General features: G+C 40.0%; 1 protein-coding gene across 5 annotated transcripts in view; it reads left to right on the top strand.

Annotated features, from left to right (window-relative positions):
* Window positions 1–16,259, top strand: part of hook2 (hook microtubule-tethering protein 2) — a 36,892-nt gene that overhangs the window by 13,540 nt on the left and 7,093 nt on the right. For 2 of the 5 annotated variants that reach the window (XM_088357908.1, XM_088357904.1), the window contains exons 3-10: window positions 5,362–5,461; window positions 7,303–7,466; window positions 10,601–10,744; window positions 11,917–12,280; window positions 14,900–15,156; window positions 15,683–15,765; window positions 15,927–15,999; window positions 16,076–16,126. In XM_088357908.1, coding sequence (XP_088214034.1) covers window positions 15,112–15,156; window positions 15,683–15,765; window positions 15,927–15,999; window positions 16,076–16,126 — 252 coding nt within the window. In that variant the 5' untranslated portion in view covers window positions 5,362–5,461; window positions 7,303–7,466; window positions 10,601–10,744; window positions 11,917–12,280; window positions 14,900–15,111. The remainder of the gene's footprint in view (window positions 1–5,361; window positions 5,462–7,302; window positions 7,467–10,600; window positions 10,745–11,916; window positions 12,281–14,899; window positions 15,157–15,682; window positions 15,766–15,926; window positions 16,000–16,075; window positions 16,127–16,259) is intronic. The other 3 variants (XM_088357907.1, XM_088357905.1, XM_088357906.1) reach the window with 3 other exon arrangements.

Genomic DNA, 16,259 nt, shown 5'->3' with positions numbered 1-16,259 from the left:
GGCACCAAAATGGCGACGTGAACAGGAAGGATACAATTCACAATGGTGACGTCTGGCATAGAATGTTGTGTTATGAAGAAAGACAGGAGCCGCACGGTTCCAGCGAAACACGGAATGAAATACTTGACATTGTTTCCATTGAAGTACTTTTCCATCAGCGTGAAACCTGCAAGACAAAGTCTGACATTCCACAAACAGCTACGGTTAAAACAGAAAAAAGGTCATGTTTGTTTTTTGTTTTTTTTTCTCCCCCAAAGGGCCCCTGAGTTAAAGGTGATTGTGTTGCCTTGCTGATACCACCCGAGGCTTTTTTTTTTAATGTCTATTTGGATGTATTGCGGTTTGTCTCGCTATGCATCATGGGAGAAATATGAGTGGGTGTGCTCCAAAACACTCGGAATAGCATTGGTGTCATAAATGCTGTGTTTAAAACAATCAATAGGCTCTCCGCTTTCCAACGCCGTTAAAAAGAGCATTGTGCGTCTGCACGCTAGCGCGATGGGAGTCCTGATGCGCTAAGGGTGAATGTGCGTGAGCGTGTGTGTGGGCCGCGGGGCCACCCTGTGATCGTCTCCTTGGCAGCCTCGCCGCTGAAGAGCTCTCTGGGTGTTGAAGAGGCCTCCCGGAATAAGAGAACAAACACACGTATCCGAAAGTCTGATGAGAGCTGACAGCCTCTTTTTCTTCCGTGCACTCGGGGGGTCAGAGTGCCATGTAGCCCGCATGCATCTCTGCGGTTACGTGCTACGCTAGCATGAACGCACACATGCATATTCACGCTACGACTCGACGGATCTCCCTACTCAACGCCGCTAACCCCCCCCTCTGATGTTTGATGTGGTCTTCGGAGAACCGTCTTAAAAGACATTCCAGCGTTTGAAGTCGCTGTGCACTTTTCTTCCGCGAGGTTCCTCTTTCATCTTCCGACAGATTGAAAGTTGGGAACAAGATCTGAACTCGCCCCACTTGAGCTATTTACCATGTGGTGTACCTGGGAATTTGAGACGTTGATCACGCAGAGGCTATTGTTCCTCTCGTATATGCGGCAATGCACTCATCCCTTGCCAAAACACTCCGGTCGCTTTCCACTGAAGCTTCTTCAAACAAATGCCCCCCCCCAGAATACTTCGTTTTGAATTCCAGGAATTTATTCACGTTATTTTCAATGCAAAGCGCACAAAGAATCATCCGATATGCTTATACAAATATTGTCACGGAGGATTGTTTGCTTACTCTAGTATGCAGTTGCAGTATTGGACTATTGACTCGAATAATCCCTTTATCCCGCTACCCTCGTGAGCATAAAGCCATCCAGAAGATGGATGGATGAATGGATAATCCCTTTGCAACGTTTCAAGCACATACCCTCAAAATCATCTTAAGGGCCACTCAAGAAATTCATAGAATAAATCCATGTGAACAATATCTAGGAGGTCATGGCATGTTCCTTAAAAATGTAGAGGCAAAGAAACGTTCAACAAATAGACAGTAATATTTGTTTAAAAATAGGTTTATCTAGGAGGTCAAGGTATGTTCCTCAAAAAATGCCGAGGCAAAATAACATTCAACAAATAGCAATGTTTGTATAAGGCGCTGGTGGGAAAGTGTACACAGAACTTAACATGCTGCAGAACAGGTTACCATCAACACAGTAGGCTTTATTTTCATGCATGTGCGCTTGGCGTAAAAACTAGATTTTCATGCTGGGGCAAGTCAGACTTACCGTGTTTTGATTTTGCCAGACCGGGCACGTGTATTTTTTAATTTGTAAGTCCGTTTCGGCTCCAAGACTCATTTTCAAAAGAGCAGCTTCCATTGGCTAGGAAGTCAATCAACTCTGTTCGCTCCCACAACAGCGCAAACGCCCATTGCTATGAAAATACCAAAGAAAAAAACTCGCACAGTTATAATAACTATCATTACCATGATCATTTGAGCTGTCCGTTGGGGTGTGTGTAATTTGTGGAGAAAAGGCAATGAACGTGCATACGGTTTTATTTCTTTCCGTAGACTTTTAGACCGTAAAATAAGGCCGCTCTACAAGGAAGCCTTATGGCCGGCCACTTGAAGGCCACTTTATTGTCATTAGTGAGCTAAAGCATCCATCTCCAACTCCCTAGCAATAGAAGCAAACAGGAAGCAGCTGTTGCCAGGGGAACCAGCCTGAAGTACGACACTATGGCTTGAGTGAGGTAAGAAATGGAAGAAAAAATGTGCGAGGAAGTGGATTGTTGTGTTGGTGGAATTTAATTAGGACGTGAGGGAACATCCAGCATAGGCTTGGAAGGAAAACATGTATTGTGCGTGCGTGTGTGTGTACACGATCATTTGCGCAAGAACTGTGGCTACGTGTGAGTCTGGGAATAGGTTGACTGACGCACAGAATGACAGATGAGCTTTGGAGTCCTGGCAACCCCTCCAAATCACCCTCCTCTCCTCTCCCGCTCTCGTCCTCCACCTCCTCACACACCTCTTTCTCATCTCTCATCCCTCTTTCTACTCTTTTCCATGTTAGTAAATCCTGGAGTTGTTTATCTAAGAATGTAAGAAAACGGCTTTAACTGCTTACATGAAGTAATAATGTGTGGAATCACATTACTCGGATTGGAATGTGAAAAATGCAATATATTTTTTCTATTCTTCACATCGGCTTATCAAATTACTCTTAGCGATCGAATGGTCTGGAAGATTAAAGACTTGTTCTCCCTCAGGTCCTGAACACAATACTGCTTCCAAGATAACAGTTATATAGTGTCTGGATTTTTTTTTTTTTTTCTCGTTTTGGCAACTCGCCCATTCCTGCCATTGTTAATTTCCATTTTTCTGCCAAAAGGAAGGCGACGATGATCTGATTTCCCTGGTCACTGCCCCACATTTTTCACAACACATTTAGAAAGAGTGTGTCCCTTAACTGAAATGTGAGGTGACTTGGGTAAAATTAAGTTGGATAGTGAAAAATCGGAAGTCATTCGTCTAGTTATTGCTAGCTATCTACCTAGTTTGCCATACAAAACAGAAAAAATAAATTAAAATATTTTTTTTGCAAAAACTTCTGATTTGATAAGTGATTTGCTGTGATTCATTCATTTTTTCCTCCTGTTTCCAAGCAAAAATTGTGAGGCACAAGCCCACACACACACTAAAGAAAAAAAATCATACGCACTTCCGTTTCCTCGTCTTCTCGGATCAGACTGCCCCCCCCTCACAGCAAAGAAAAGACGGTCAGACAGTACCAATGAGCCAGACACACTCAGGAAATTACCTCAAAATAACATTATTATGTACTATTATGATGAAAACGTATTGATGCTGATTAAATTGGTAATTAAATCACAAAAATAAAATGCATGCTGACCATTCTGTTCACTGCTAGCTGTCAAGACTTACACACTGAGTCCATTCACAACAATAGAGGAAGTGAAAATTAGATTTTTTTTTAAACTGCCACAATCTTTTTACACACAGATTCTTATGTAAATATGTCACCCGATTATCCGAATTTTTTTTAATATGGTTTAAAAAAAAAAAAAATTCATGAAGCATGCCACATTTGAAAAGTTCATGGTCATAGCATGTAGCCACTTACAAAGGATACGACTTATTGACAATTCAGTATCTCACAATCTGGGACAAGTTGTGTCTTGCCCGGCTATTAATGGACACAGTCACATGTACTTCCCTGTGCCACTTGAACATCTGCGCAAAAAAAAAAAAAAAAAAAAAAAAACGGCTTTCACATTCAAACGTCATCCCACAAATTATACTGGACTTAACTTTTTTTAACTCCCTCCATTTTATGCTGCTTTCAGCACCTGTCGTCTAAATGTGGTTTACTCAATGCTGCGGTATTATGATGAATTTTTCAAATTCAAGGAATTTCAACACCATTTTCCAAAGTGGAGTCATCAACTTTACATCGTACGTCAATGACCGATTGCTGTTGCTCAAGTGTGTCACGAATCACAGCGGAAGCCGTGACCTCTGCCGTCTTTTTAAAAACGATAAGAACTCCAATACAACTAATACCAGCAATCATGAGTCTCTTTTAAACGTTTACAATTTACATAAGTGATGATGAATCTTATCACTTTTTAACACGCCACCGCACATTACATTTCACACCTCTTACACACACCACAGTCATTAGCAAGAAGTGTTCATTACAAACTTTTTCCTGGACTATTCCTCGGACTAGGTCTAATTTTAAAGCCAAAGGAAGTGAGAGATAACTATTTTGAGCGCCAATGTCTCGATCAGGAGATGTACACCCATGACAAGAGGTGAGCGTGACGCATACAGTGTGAAACAACATATGTAAATCGTTTAGCAATTACACGCCGGGTGTTTTGAACACTATAAGCAATATTTATCTGCACACAAATGGTGCAGCAACACATGTAGAAAGGTCATACAATTATTTTTTTATTTATTTTTACTAATTTATCTAATTATTTTATTTTTTTTTATATTATATTTATTATTTGACTCACACTGCCCACTAGAATTGTCAACTTGAGATGTTAAAAATCAGTATTCATGTACCTGGCTTGCTGATTATATGTAAGAGACGAAGAGAAATATCCTTAAAGCGTCTAACCAAACAGTCTCCTCTGTGTATACGCCCACATCCAACATTTATCAAAGTACAGTAGCACTATTGCTTGGAGCTTTTGTGAGTTCTCATTAGGGGTAGTGCTTATAGATAGCCGGGATATCGTACTTCTTCTTATTTAAAACCGAGCGTTAAATATCTGCTGGAGGTCTTTTTGTAATTGTTAATTGCACATAGAAAAATAAAGTTATTTGTTGTGTATTTCATCTTTGTTTTGTCCCCACTTTCTATACTTTGTTGCAAATGCCAGCCTGGCTGTCCTTTTCGTCTTCCTAATGAGTGGTTTGCACTTTCTCATGGAGCATTTTTATTTTTATGACCTTTTCTTCTGTCCTCTGGAAGTTGTTGATGATGTCACTAACTGTCATATTCGACTTAGGGCCTTGCTTTGTACTGTTTTCCTTCATCTGCTTGTTTCTATTCTACCAAAGCGATTTTTTTTCTTCTTCGAGACTTTCGATAAGGTTGCGTTGGCAATGGAATGATGTTTGTGCAGTGGCTCTTAATGGTTCCCCATGGTGTCTCGGTTTCACAATTACTTGGACATTGGTTTTCATGTCAGTTCCATCGATAGAATAATGCAGTCAAACGTGATAAAAAGAAAAAAAACAACATTTCCTGGCTTCATCTGTTAGATAAAACTGTCAAAGAGGATTAAAAGCCTGTCTTGTTAGTCAGACAAGATGAACCACCTTTTTTATCTATGTGTGTTCCTTAACCCAGTCTGTCCTCCTCATGTTGACCCGCAGGACCACACAGGTGTAAGACCCCCGGGGTGATACGATCAGACCTCCACAGACGTTGCATGGGAAGGGAGGCGCTAAATGTCAGGACAAAAAGAGCAAGGGGGTGAGTAAGAGGGTGCATTTCATGTGCATGATGAGCTGACATTCAGCCGTGTGGAAGATGCTCCCTTTTAGAGCAAGTGAGCAAATTTTCACATTGATTTTGTCTGTGTGTGTGTTCATGGTCCTTTGACAGATGGACATCAAATCTGGTACCTACTGGACAAACATCAGGGGTCTTAGTCACTGAACATCATGGCCCTGAACTCCGCTAAAACATTCATATCAATATGTTGTTTTGTGGATTAGGTTTAGGGATTGCGCAACAATAAGTGATCATAATAATGGAACTTCAGACACCTTTTTTCTGATGCTCAGATACTAAATGCAAAGCCAGAAAATCACAACTTTAACCCGGCGCATGTGACATTTTGGTTGTAGAACATCTAAAAGGGGGTCTAAGTTGTGGTGCAGGTTGTGTAATGCGATTTTGCTGGATTTGTTGATGGCTGACAGATATTTAATTTATAAATATGAAAGCAGCACACATTAAACCCTCTGAATTATTGTAGAAGTATTTTCATTTTTAATATATTTTATTATTTTGTCTTTTAATATATTTTGTATATATTTGGAATATTCTTAAAAGCACCTAATTGGGTTATAGGTGGCTATGGGTTATATGTATATATAATGAAAAAAAAATACTTTATCCTTTCCTTGCTAAATTTCCAAGCTCAGGATTTTCACACACTGTTTATGGATATTACATTCCTTATGACAGTCCTGTGACACATTCTCCCATGTTGTTTCCTCAGTGAATCAGCCATCATCTAACTGCTTCCAAATCCCCATCTCTTCCTCTCGTGTAACCTTCATGTAACTCCGTTCCGAAGCTGCAAAGTTTCAGTTGGAAAGGTTTTAAAGTGGAAGTGGAAACGCACAAACTTCAGCCAGTGAGTCAGCTAACAAGGTGCACCTTTGAAGGAAACCGCAAGCCCAGACGAGCACATGGAGTGGATTTTGTTTTTCATAAATCACAGCGGCGGCACTGTTTGGTGCCTTTGACTTAATGATTGAACCGGAAAGGTCTTTCACGGTCATATCAGTTTCTCCTAATGAATCATAGAGAAAGTAAGAATTTACCATTTTACCATTTTAACTGCGTGTCTGTTTTTATTTGAATGTACAGGGAAAGATAAACACAGACAAATTGAACAGCTCCGTCTGTCTGTAGCACTTCCACTCCTCCCGTATAGCGAGGGCTCGATGACATGTCGACGGCGAGCCAACTACAACTGTTTTGATTAGTCACGCCTTAGTCACCGGTAGCGGGCCTCATGGCAGCTTGGTGTGCACAAGAGATGTCTTTAAGTCGGAGGCCCTTCAATCACGTGAGGTCACCGCGGTCAAACGGAGGCGAGAAGCGAGACCCTTTTGTCGTCGGCGGTTGTTTACAGCTGGTGACATCACTCTTTGAGGAGTCTGTTATTAGGCTTTGAGCCTAGAGCTAAATGGTTCCTAACGAGAGGGTTGGAGGGTGTTATTGTGTGGTGCGCCGGGGTCCGCAGGGGAAAGTCCCTCAGCCACAAAATGATCCTGGTGACCACAAAGGTCTTTACGGACCACTGAGCAGGCACACAGAAGCGATGATTTAAAAATAGGAGAAGAAAATAGAGATGTTTTTTTTTTTTTTTTTCAAGCCTGCTTGTAAAAGCTTGATATTAACTGTAATCATTTATAAGCTTTTGTCCGCAGGTTATTGTACAAAAAAAAAAGTTGATGACTCATTCATCAACCTGAATATTTGCACCTGTAGTCAGAAAAATGCAATAGCCAGAAACAAGATGTGTTTTTTTTAACTGCTGTCTAACTCTTGACTTGTTATCTCCTCATGTTTCAAAGTGAAGGATCTCTCCAAGTGAACAAAGGCAGCTGAAGATGTTGACAGCCACGCGGACAGCTGGGACTCCGGCTGCGTTGCTCAATAACGATCGATGTGACACCGCTGTCGAGACTCAAGAGGCCCCATTCAAGCTACGATGGATCCCGACCCGTCTACCGTGAAGGTATTCAAGTTGTGCAGCGCCATGCAAAAAAGGGGGGAGTGGCAGAAGAAAAGAAAAAGTGATGAGTCACTAAACTTCCCAAAACCCCCCCTTCCCTCCCCTTCCTCATTTACGGGAAACAGAATGCTGTTTTTTTTTTTTTTTCTTTTCTCTCTTGTGCTCTCCAGTCTGAGACGTTTATCTTCTTGACAAGTTGTTAGGGTCACAGCCAGGGTTAATATGTGTCGGTGAGCACGTTTCATCTTTCCCTCCGGGTTGTTGCTCTACCAAAACAGATTCAACGTATGTGAAGGAGGGAAGTTTGTTAGCGCTGTGCAGGGGAGGTGGCAAATAGTAAGCACTCGCTTGGGACACAGTTAAGCCTTTGTTCTGAATCATAACCAGAACAATAAATAATTTGTAAAAATAAGTCTCAAATTGATAAATAATATATTATTATTGTAGTTGTGGTTTGCAGTTTTTTTTACATAAGTATTAGAAGCTTCTACAAAACAAAACTATCTTTGCTATGACATCACTCCCACGTATCCAAGAAATTTAGGAGTTGTCACGCTGACACATTTATCTGACAACCAGGTGCAATTCTTTAGGGAATGTGAAATCTGGTTTAAAGAAAGAAACGAAACAAATATCTTTTTGGTGTGTGGGAATTCTGCAACCCTTGAGTAAATTACATTTACATGGCAACACAGAGGAGCTCAAATCTGATTGGATGAAAATTAAATTAATCCAAACAACTGGTAACTGACGGCAATCAATTCTTGCCGTTTTATTTTGCAAAATATAAAGTCAAAGAGGAGGCCAGCTAACATCGCTTCCTTCAGTGAAGCAAAATAAAATAAATACAATGTAATCTCTGTCTTGACCACATCTGTGTGACTCGCATCGAGTTCAGCTGAGGGTCAGCTCAAATAAAATCACTTCATCCATGTTGTAAATTTTTGCACTGTTGAACTTTTCATGTTCCTCGCATCTGAGAATATCATTGACGACAGCAAAATCCAGGATTACTGGAAGATATTCCCCCGGAGAAAGGTGGAACTATTAGCTGGAAGTCAGGGTGAGATAGTTCAACTCCGCAGTTAAGGAGAGCTTTAAGAAGAATCTATAGTGACCTAACAAGAAGAGTTTGAAAGTTCATGTAATCCTACATGACAGCTCCCTTTCAAACTTCCATAATGGACCTTTATTCACTCTCTTGTAATTATCTCTCTAACCGCTGATGCTATCGTGACTCGTGTTCTCTTTGTGCACCACCGATAAACGTGTTCATCTTGACTTCAAAGGTCTTTGACACCACTTTCAGTCACAATCTGCCGCTTCATCAGCGCTCCGATTTTGCCATCAAAGTAGGAACGGCGAGCGAGCTGCACTTATTGATGACGTGCAATATCGTGGCAGTCGCATATCACAGTCGACAGGACATTATTTCACCTGAAAGGTGGAGATATGTCACGGTAGATGATTGTCTGGACGTGTCAGTCTCACTTTGGACACCACTTGCGTATTGTGCTGACATGCACCAATCCTTCTTGCTTTTGTTTCCAGTTAGATTGTGCAAAGTCACAAGGGAGGTGAAGCCTAGCCAAGTAGCATTGTGACACTAATTAGTATGTCCAATTAGCCTATCTTCTAGCTTTTTAAAAGGAGCAGGAAATTCCTAGCAACAACTCATCATAATGGAAATTACCGAATCAATCATTTTTTCTTCAGACCGATGCCAATTGTTGTGTAGTCGCCGCTACCGATACTAACTACCGATACCACTGGTATTTTTGATGCATATAATTCCCCAACAAATTTTTACTATGTGCACATATAATCCGTTGCCTTTGCGTGCCCAAGCCGCATGACTGTGATGTGAATAAAGGGGGACAAAGACTAAGCCCCGCCTCCCCGCTGTCTCCCCTCTTTCCATGCAGCTAAGAGGTGCCAGCCCAGCACATCAGCGCAATTACACTCAGCGCCCATACAGACGTTTTGATTGCAGAGGACAGGTTCAGTAAACAGTAGCCCGAGTACTGCTGAGTCAGGAGGAGTGTCACTTTGAGTGAAGGCCTCACTCGGGTCACACTTGTTGACAAGGTGCTCTCTGGGCTTCAAGCCCGGCTATATAATCTAAGGGTTAGGCGAGGACTTCAATTAGGGGCCGGGCTAGCTGCAGAAAACAGAACAAGGGACTGAAGGGTGAAGATTGTTTGGGTGTGTTTGCCAAGAGTGTGTAGACCAAAGGATAGGGGAAGTTGTGCAAGCCTGAAGGTGTGGTTGCCAGACTTTTTTTTTTTTTTTTTTTTATGTTGACAACTCCTTCGAATCTGGTCTCACGCCCAGCAAACGGTCAAGTGGCTTTTGTAATCCCTGCATGTAGCCTTGAATATTAAATTTTAGTTTATCATGGGTGTCCAAAATCAGGCTCTGGAGCCAATTTCGACCTGCTGAATATATACTAATAATTGAATTAATTTCATTGGTGTAAATAATATATAAATAGTAATAATAACAATAATAATAATAATAAATATGTATATAATATAATAAAAATGTAAAAATTAAAATAAATAATAATAATAATTTAATTTAAGATGTCAATCACTGTTTGTTTAAAGACATGCATAAGAACCTGTCAGCGTCAACCAGCAGGCACCAGCATGACGAGAAAGCTAAGTCCTGTTCTGCATGGAACAACTCAGCAAAAGAAAGAATTCTGGTGAAGGGTGTGTGATGCGTGTCTAAAAAGCAAATAGGGTGGAGGAACGCAGGTTGAAGAGTGGCGTTATTGTTATACCAAAGTTGATGGTGCGTTTGAGGTGTGTTTATGTGTTCTCCAACATGTGCTAGGAGCAATGTGCACAAACTGTGTGTGTCTAAGCTGTCATTATTCCTGTTTGGTCGGTAATTATTGTTTTTACAACCACCGCGCCATAACCAGCTGCTTTTTAGCCGTAGAAACGTTTTACGAAATGAAGTCAACATGGTCATTTTTTTTAAAATCAGTCGTTTCAATTTAAAATAAAACTTATTGACTGATCACGTTATGTGCAGCAGTTACAATAATTGATCATCTTACTATGAGACCATGTCATCTGCTCTGCCAATCCACCTCATGCCTCATGCTTCCGATTATCTAATTTTAGATGTGGCGCACAACATACAAATGTCACCAAAGATCAATGAACCAGCTTCGCTGTCTTTCGGGTTCGCCGGATCCTGATCGGTATTGGATCGCCTTTCCCCATCGCTTGCCGGTTGCTATTGCAAACATGGAGGAGACAATTGAGGTGAGTCTCACGTTGCACGGAGGAGCAAATGCACCTGATACTCTCAAGGTGATTGGCCCTAACCACATGGCTTCATGGAGGGACTGTCCCTGAGAAGAGCCACTTGTTACCAAGCCACTGTGACTCATTCATGCTGGCCATGTGCAGCCTATTTGTGTATGTGAGAGAGAGAGAGAGAGAGAGAGGGAGAGGCTTGGAATCAGAAACCAAGACGCAGGACAGATTCATGCACAATTAAAAATCTTATCAAATTTTAATTTGAGTTGAATCTCATTGTTATTCCTCAAACTTTGTCTTACTGACATGGGTTTAACACCTGTTTACATTGAGTCATAGTAAAATGTAGATTAGTCATTTTGCTACTTCCAAATACTCCAAGCACTTTCTAATGCGGCCTCATTCACAGAATAATGATGGAATATGCTTCCAGTGAAGGGAAGTGAGCATATTTCATTCAAATACTAAAATAAGAGCAAGTGAGGTTGTGAACTCTTCTTCAAGACACTTTGACCGAATGGACGAGCAGAAGCCTGCACACTTTCTTTTTGCTGCTCGACTCATAATGCTACTTTTTGTTAAATACATAGAATGCAAATGTGTGTGTGCAATCTATCATGCTACAAGTTATTAATTATGCTGTTGGTCAAGTATTTTTTTTTTTATTCATTTTGGTAATATTAAATTACTGTGGTGTCTTTTTTTAATGCCACAATTACTTGTAACATTCATCTTAAAAAAATAAATATTTTAATGTTTTGTAACATGCAATTAGTTTTTCCCCAGTAATATTTACATTATTTCTTATCTTTATCATGTAAATTATTTCTTTTAAATGTTAAAAACGGTGATACCACAACAATCAAACTTTGTTACAATACTTTTAATTTAAAAAGAAAAAATGTGTCCATTTACAGGCCCCCCAAAAAAATAAAAAATTCATTTTCTGTTTTTTACCATTGTGTGAGGCTTCACCATAAAGGCCGTACAGACTCGCTGTTGTCAGAGTACACACTTTCCTACTGTTGGTAGAAACTGTCACTAGGCACAATGTGGGCAGACAAACAAACAAACGCAAATAACAACAGTTCAATAGTTGAACTGGAAATGAACAAATGAGTTGATTGAATTGAATAGACAGACAACATTTCTACGCTTCCACTTTGTCCTGACAGGCTGTTACAAGACCAACGCTGCGTGCCAACTTCCTGAGGTGAGAGTATTATTAACTACCTGGACAGACATAGTGTGCTTGTAATCGTGCGGTTTCGAGCAAGGGACGGGGCCAGCTGATAAGGAAGGTCGATATATAAATCTGTCCTCCCTGACAGCATGGAGCTGTGAGTGAGCTCATGTCTCGAAATGTGCTTTGTCATTAGACAGTCTGTGTGATTTTCCGTCCATCTCTGCTGTTGTTTTCCTCTCCTTGTAGCACCTGAGAAAGCTGCAGGGGAAATAAAGCACTGCCAGCATTCCAACACATTCCAGTTCCAAATGTCTGGGCACAGCCACACATCCTTGGCATTCTTTCATTTAAAGGTGCAGTGTTTCTTTTGTTCGCACATTATTTTCTCACGTGTTTCGGACTCTTATGAGTTTTTTTAATTATAATAGCTTTTAATACAATTATTGCTTTATTTGGGATCCAAAATGTAAGATTTTGCTGAAATTTTGTTTCACTACGTTGATGCTTTATTCATCAATTAGATTTTTTTTTTTACAATTTTGCCAAAACCAATGCTTAGAATATATCATTATTTTTATTTTTTTTAATCTGAACTATAATTGATTTTTTTTTACATTAAAATCAGCGATCATTTTTTCATGGTTTTTCAATGTTAATTTTTTTGTTCATTATATTTCATAAGACCAAAAAAAAATCATATCTTACGAGCATACAAGAAGAGGAACTGAAAGACAATTTTACCAAAGAACCAAGTGACGCAACATAAAATGCGAAATACTTACTTATTTGTTAAACCGTTAAAAATATAGATTCAATTCAGTTGTTGGGATTTCAGAATGTTCCATTCTTTACACAAAACAGGAACCATCCCTTGTTTTTCCAAACCAGTAACCCGCAAGCCTAAAAAAGTAAATCATTACTCAATCTTAGCTTCTGACCCCCCCGGAGAGATGCTAGTGCGTCATAGCGGGCTTGGAAAAGAGGAGAAGTAAAGCCTTTTGACTTTCAGGAAGGAAACACATCTGGGGAATAAGGAAAGAGAGAACGGGTGAAAAGAGGAATTAACGTGGAGGAAGAGGGGCTATCCAAAAATAGTCAGCCTCCGCCGGAGCTTTGCCTTGCCAGAGCCCCCACCACACCTCCTGCCACTCGACTCTTAGTCAGCCTGACCTCTTCTTTGGGGGCTGACTAACTTCTCCTGAAGACTCCCCAGTCAAGAACCTCATTTCCTCCCAGGCATCTACTCCAATGATTTTGGTGTCATGCCAAGACAGGCTGAGCAGCACTGTATTTGTTCACAGATAAGATTCAAGTTGCACTAGGTGAGAGGCGAGCTGCACCCTTGACTTCAATCACAAGATGGATATACGATAGATTATCATTCACACCCACGGACAATTAGAAGTTTGCAGATTTGAACCCTGTCGCTCAAAACTGCTCATAAAGGTTATCTGATATCATCTAACATTTCGCCCACCGTGCTGCCCTACTTGTCATAATATGAAATGTCAGCCTCATCAGTCCAAATCATCTACCACATGCTCACCTCGAGCAAGAGGAGCGGGTTATTAGCAGAGTCCAGTTCATGAACTTGTCACATTTCCTCGGTCCACCTGTCAAGTCTTGAGTTATCATTACATGTATCAGTAAATATAGAAGTGACCTCATACTGATAGTGTTTTTAACTAGAAAATGAAGCAAAAGGCAATTAGAGGCACTCCTTTTGACCACATTCAGAAAAATATAAATGTCCAGTCGTTCAGAAACAATTGAGGGAAACAGGAAGTAGATTAAGACAAACCTGGTAAAGGCAGGCTTGAAGGAGAAGACTTGGTGATTAAAAAAAAGAAAGAAAATCTCATACTGAAAGAGGATGAGGTCATAGTTCAGGGTCGTCTGGACAAAGCGGAAATAATGGAATCGTTTTCTTTGTGATTAATCTTTGTTTGATGACAAATAAGGAAGCAATCATGAGGCCAGAATGAGATATATACAATTCCAAGAAAGTGGGAGTGTGTGTCCGTGTGTGACAGCACGTTAGTTAGTGCTCAGAGAGAGACACAAGACTCTGACAGGAACTTGGTGACATTTTTCTGTATAATGACAACTTACATGTAACTACAGTCTTTTTCATATTTTTCATATTTCTTCAGTAGGAGGCAAACACACCAATTATGGAAAATATTCACAGGTTATGTTTCCCATTTCAAATTGTTGGAAATGAAACACAACTCCTAATAATTTTGGGGGAAAAAACTACACATTTGTGGTTTATTAAAGCTTATATTTATCGTTAGAGCGATTTGCCAAAACTGGGTTTTCATATTAGATTCCAAGCAGTCACGTGTGCAGTAAGCTTTATTATAAGGCCATTGGTCAACTAGAGCCATCCAGTGGTGCTTTTTGGAACTCGTAATGTACGCTCTCATTTAACTCGAGTTTGACTGTGATTGCTTAATTCTGAACAGCCAACCCTATTATGGGTGTGCACACTTGCGCAAACACTTCATCTGTCATTCCATCCCCACACCACCTCTTAAAAATATATTTTCAAATTGAGCTGTACATGTTGTAGGCCACGTTAAAAGATTTGAAATGATTTATCTTGGTGTCATTTATGCCACAAAACCTGATATTCAAACAGGGGTGTGTAGTTTTTAACTAATGTAAATCACTTTGAGAAACGTGCTTTATAAATAAACATTCATTCATTCATTGGTTTAATTTTGTATTAACTGTAAGTACTGGACTCAAATACGTACTTCAACATTTACTAGAATATAAAATAAAATAATTAAAATGATGGAATTGATCCATATTTTTCAGAAACATATACAATAATAACTCATTCGAATTGGTTGTTTATTTAAAATCCATAGTACAATATGCGATAATGTGTGTATTGTTGTTATTGTCATATTTAGCCTATTTATTTCAGACAAGCTGACCCGAAACATAATCCGTTTCCATAGAAACGCTCTAAATACGGAAGCTCGCAAGTCCGCCTGGAGGCGAGACATACGCGCAGGCAGCAGGCAGGAGCACATGAAGGCCATGGCAACCTGACTGACGTGGAACGTGTCCGGAGTCCGAAAGTAACAAAGTTAGAAACAACTCTTTTCTCCTCACAAGATAAAGGCGAAGCTTTTACGGGTAACAAAACCGGACACACACAAAAAACAGAATGAGCCTGGACAAAGCCGAGCTGTGTGATTCACTTCTAACATGGGTAAGTTTTGACTTTAGCCGCATAGCATTGCTAATAGTTATCAGGTGACAGACCAGTCGTGGCAAATTAAACTTTGGAATCATTAGAACTTTTGTGAAATAATACTGTCACGTTATCGCCGAAATGGAGACGATAGATTAGCCGTCGCGTAGTCAGGTGTGAAAGTTGAGCGTTCGTAAGCTAGCGACGCTAACCTGCACGGCTAACTCGCTCGGAACAACCTGTTTGCTTTCCTGCGTTATCTTTTCATTATTCTGCTCCAGTATCAGCAAAGAAACATGTCCTAGTTAATATAAAATGAGCCAAGTAGCGATTTGTGGGTTTAGTAGTTGCCCTTCAGTCATAATGCACCTGTCTGTCCCACACCATAATTCTAATGTACACAAATTAAATTGAAAGAAGGTTTAAAGCGCAAGTAATGCATTTAAATAAGTGTATTTTACTCTCATTTGCTGACTGAAAACATTTTATTTATAAAATTAGTGTCATTACTTTGAAAGTAATGTCTTTGTGGTACTTTTCTCAGTTGCAGACATTTCAGGTGCCATCATGCAACAGCAAGCAAGACCTAACAAGTGGAGTGGCCATCGCACATGTCCTAAATATAATGTAAGTATATTTGCAACCTAAATTAGATATGTTTAGGTGATTGTTGTGGGCACATGAAATGGCATTCCTCGTTGAATGAACCAAACTTTATGCTGTACATACTTGCATTATGTAAGAGACCAGAACTGTGATGTCACTTGTTTCCTACCTGTCATCAACAGAGACCCTGTTTGGTTTAATGAAACCTGGCTGGGTAGCATCAAAGAGGAGAGCGAAGACAACTGGCGCCTCAAGGCAATGCGAAATTCTTTTGAACAGGTTTAGAATTGTTCAAATGACTGTATTAACAGTGTTTGTTTTTCTCCTGAAGGTCAGCAATTTGAAGAAGATTCTCAAGAGCATGCTGGAATATTACCATGATGTAAGGAATGTTTTTATTTGATAAAACTTATTTGGTTATAAATACATTATTGGTGCAAAAGTGTTGTGATGAAGCTGCTCTATGGTCATGCTGGAATAAAAAGGATCTAGCACATTATTGTTTTAACTTTTGT

The sequence above is a fragment of the Syngnathus floridae genome, chromosome 17 (assembly GCF_059516105.1).
Source record: "Syngnathus floridae isolate MCC-2025c chromosome 17, RoL_Sflo_1.0, whole genome shotgun sequence".
Taxonomy (NCBI): Eukaryota; Metazoa; Chordata; class Actinopteri; order Syngnathiformes; family Syngnathidae; genus Syngnathus; species Syngnathus floridae.
This window is presented reverse-complemented; position numbering and strand designations above follow the sequence as displayed.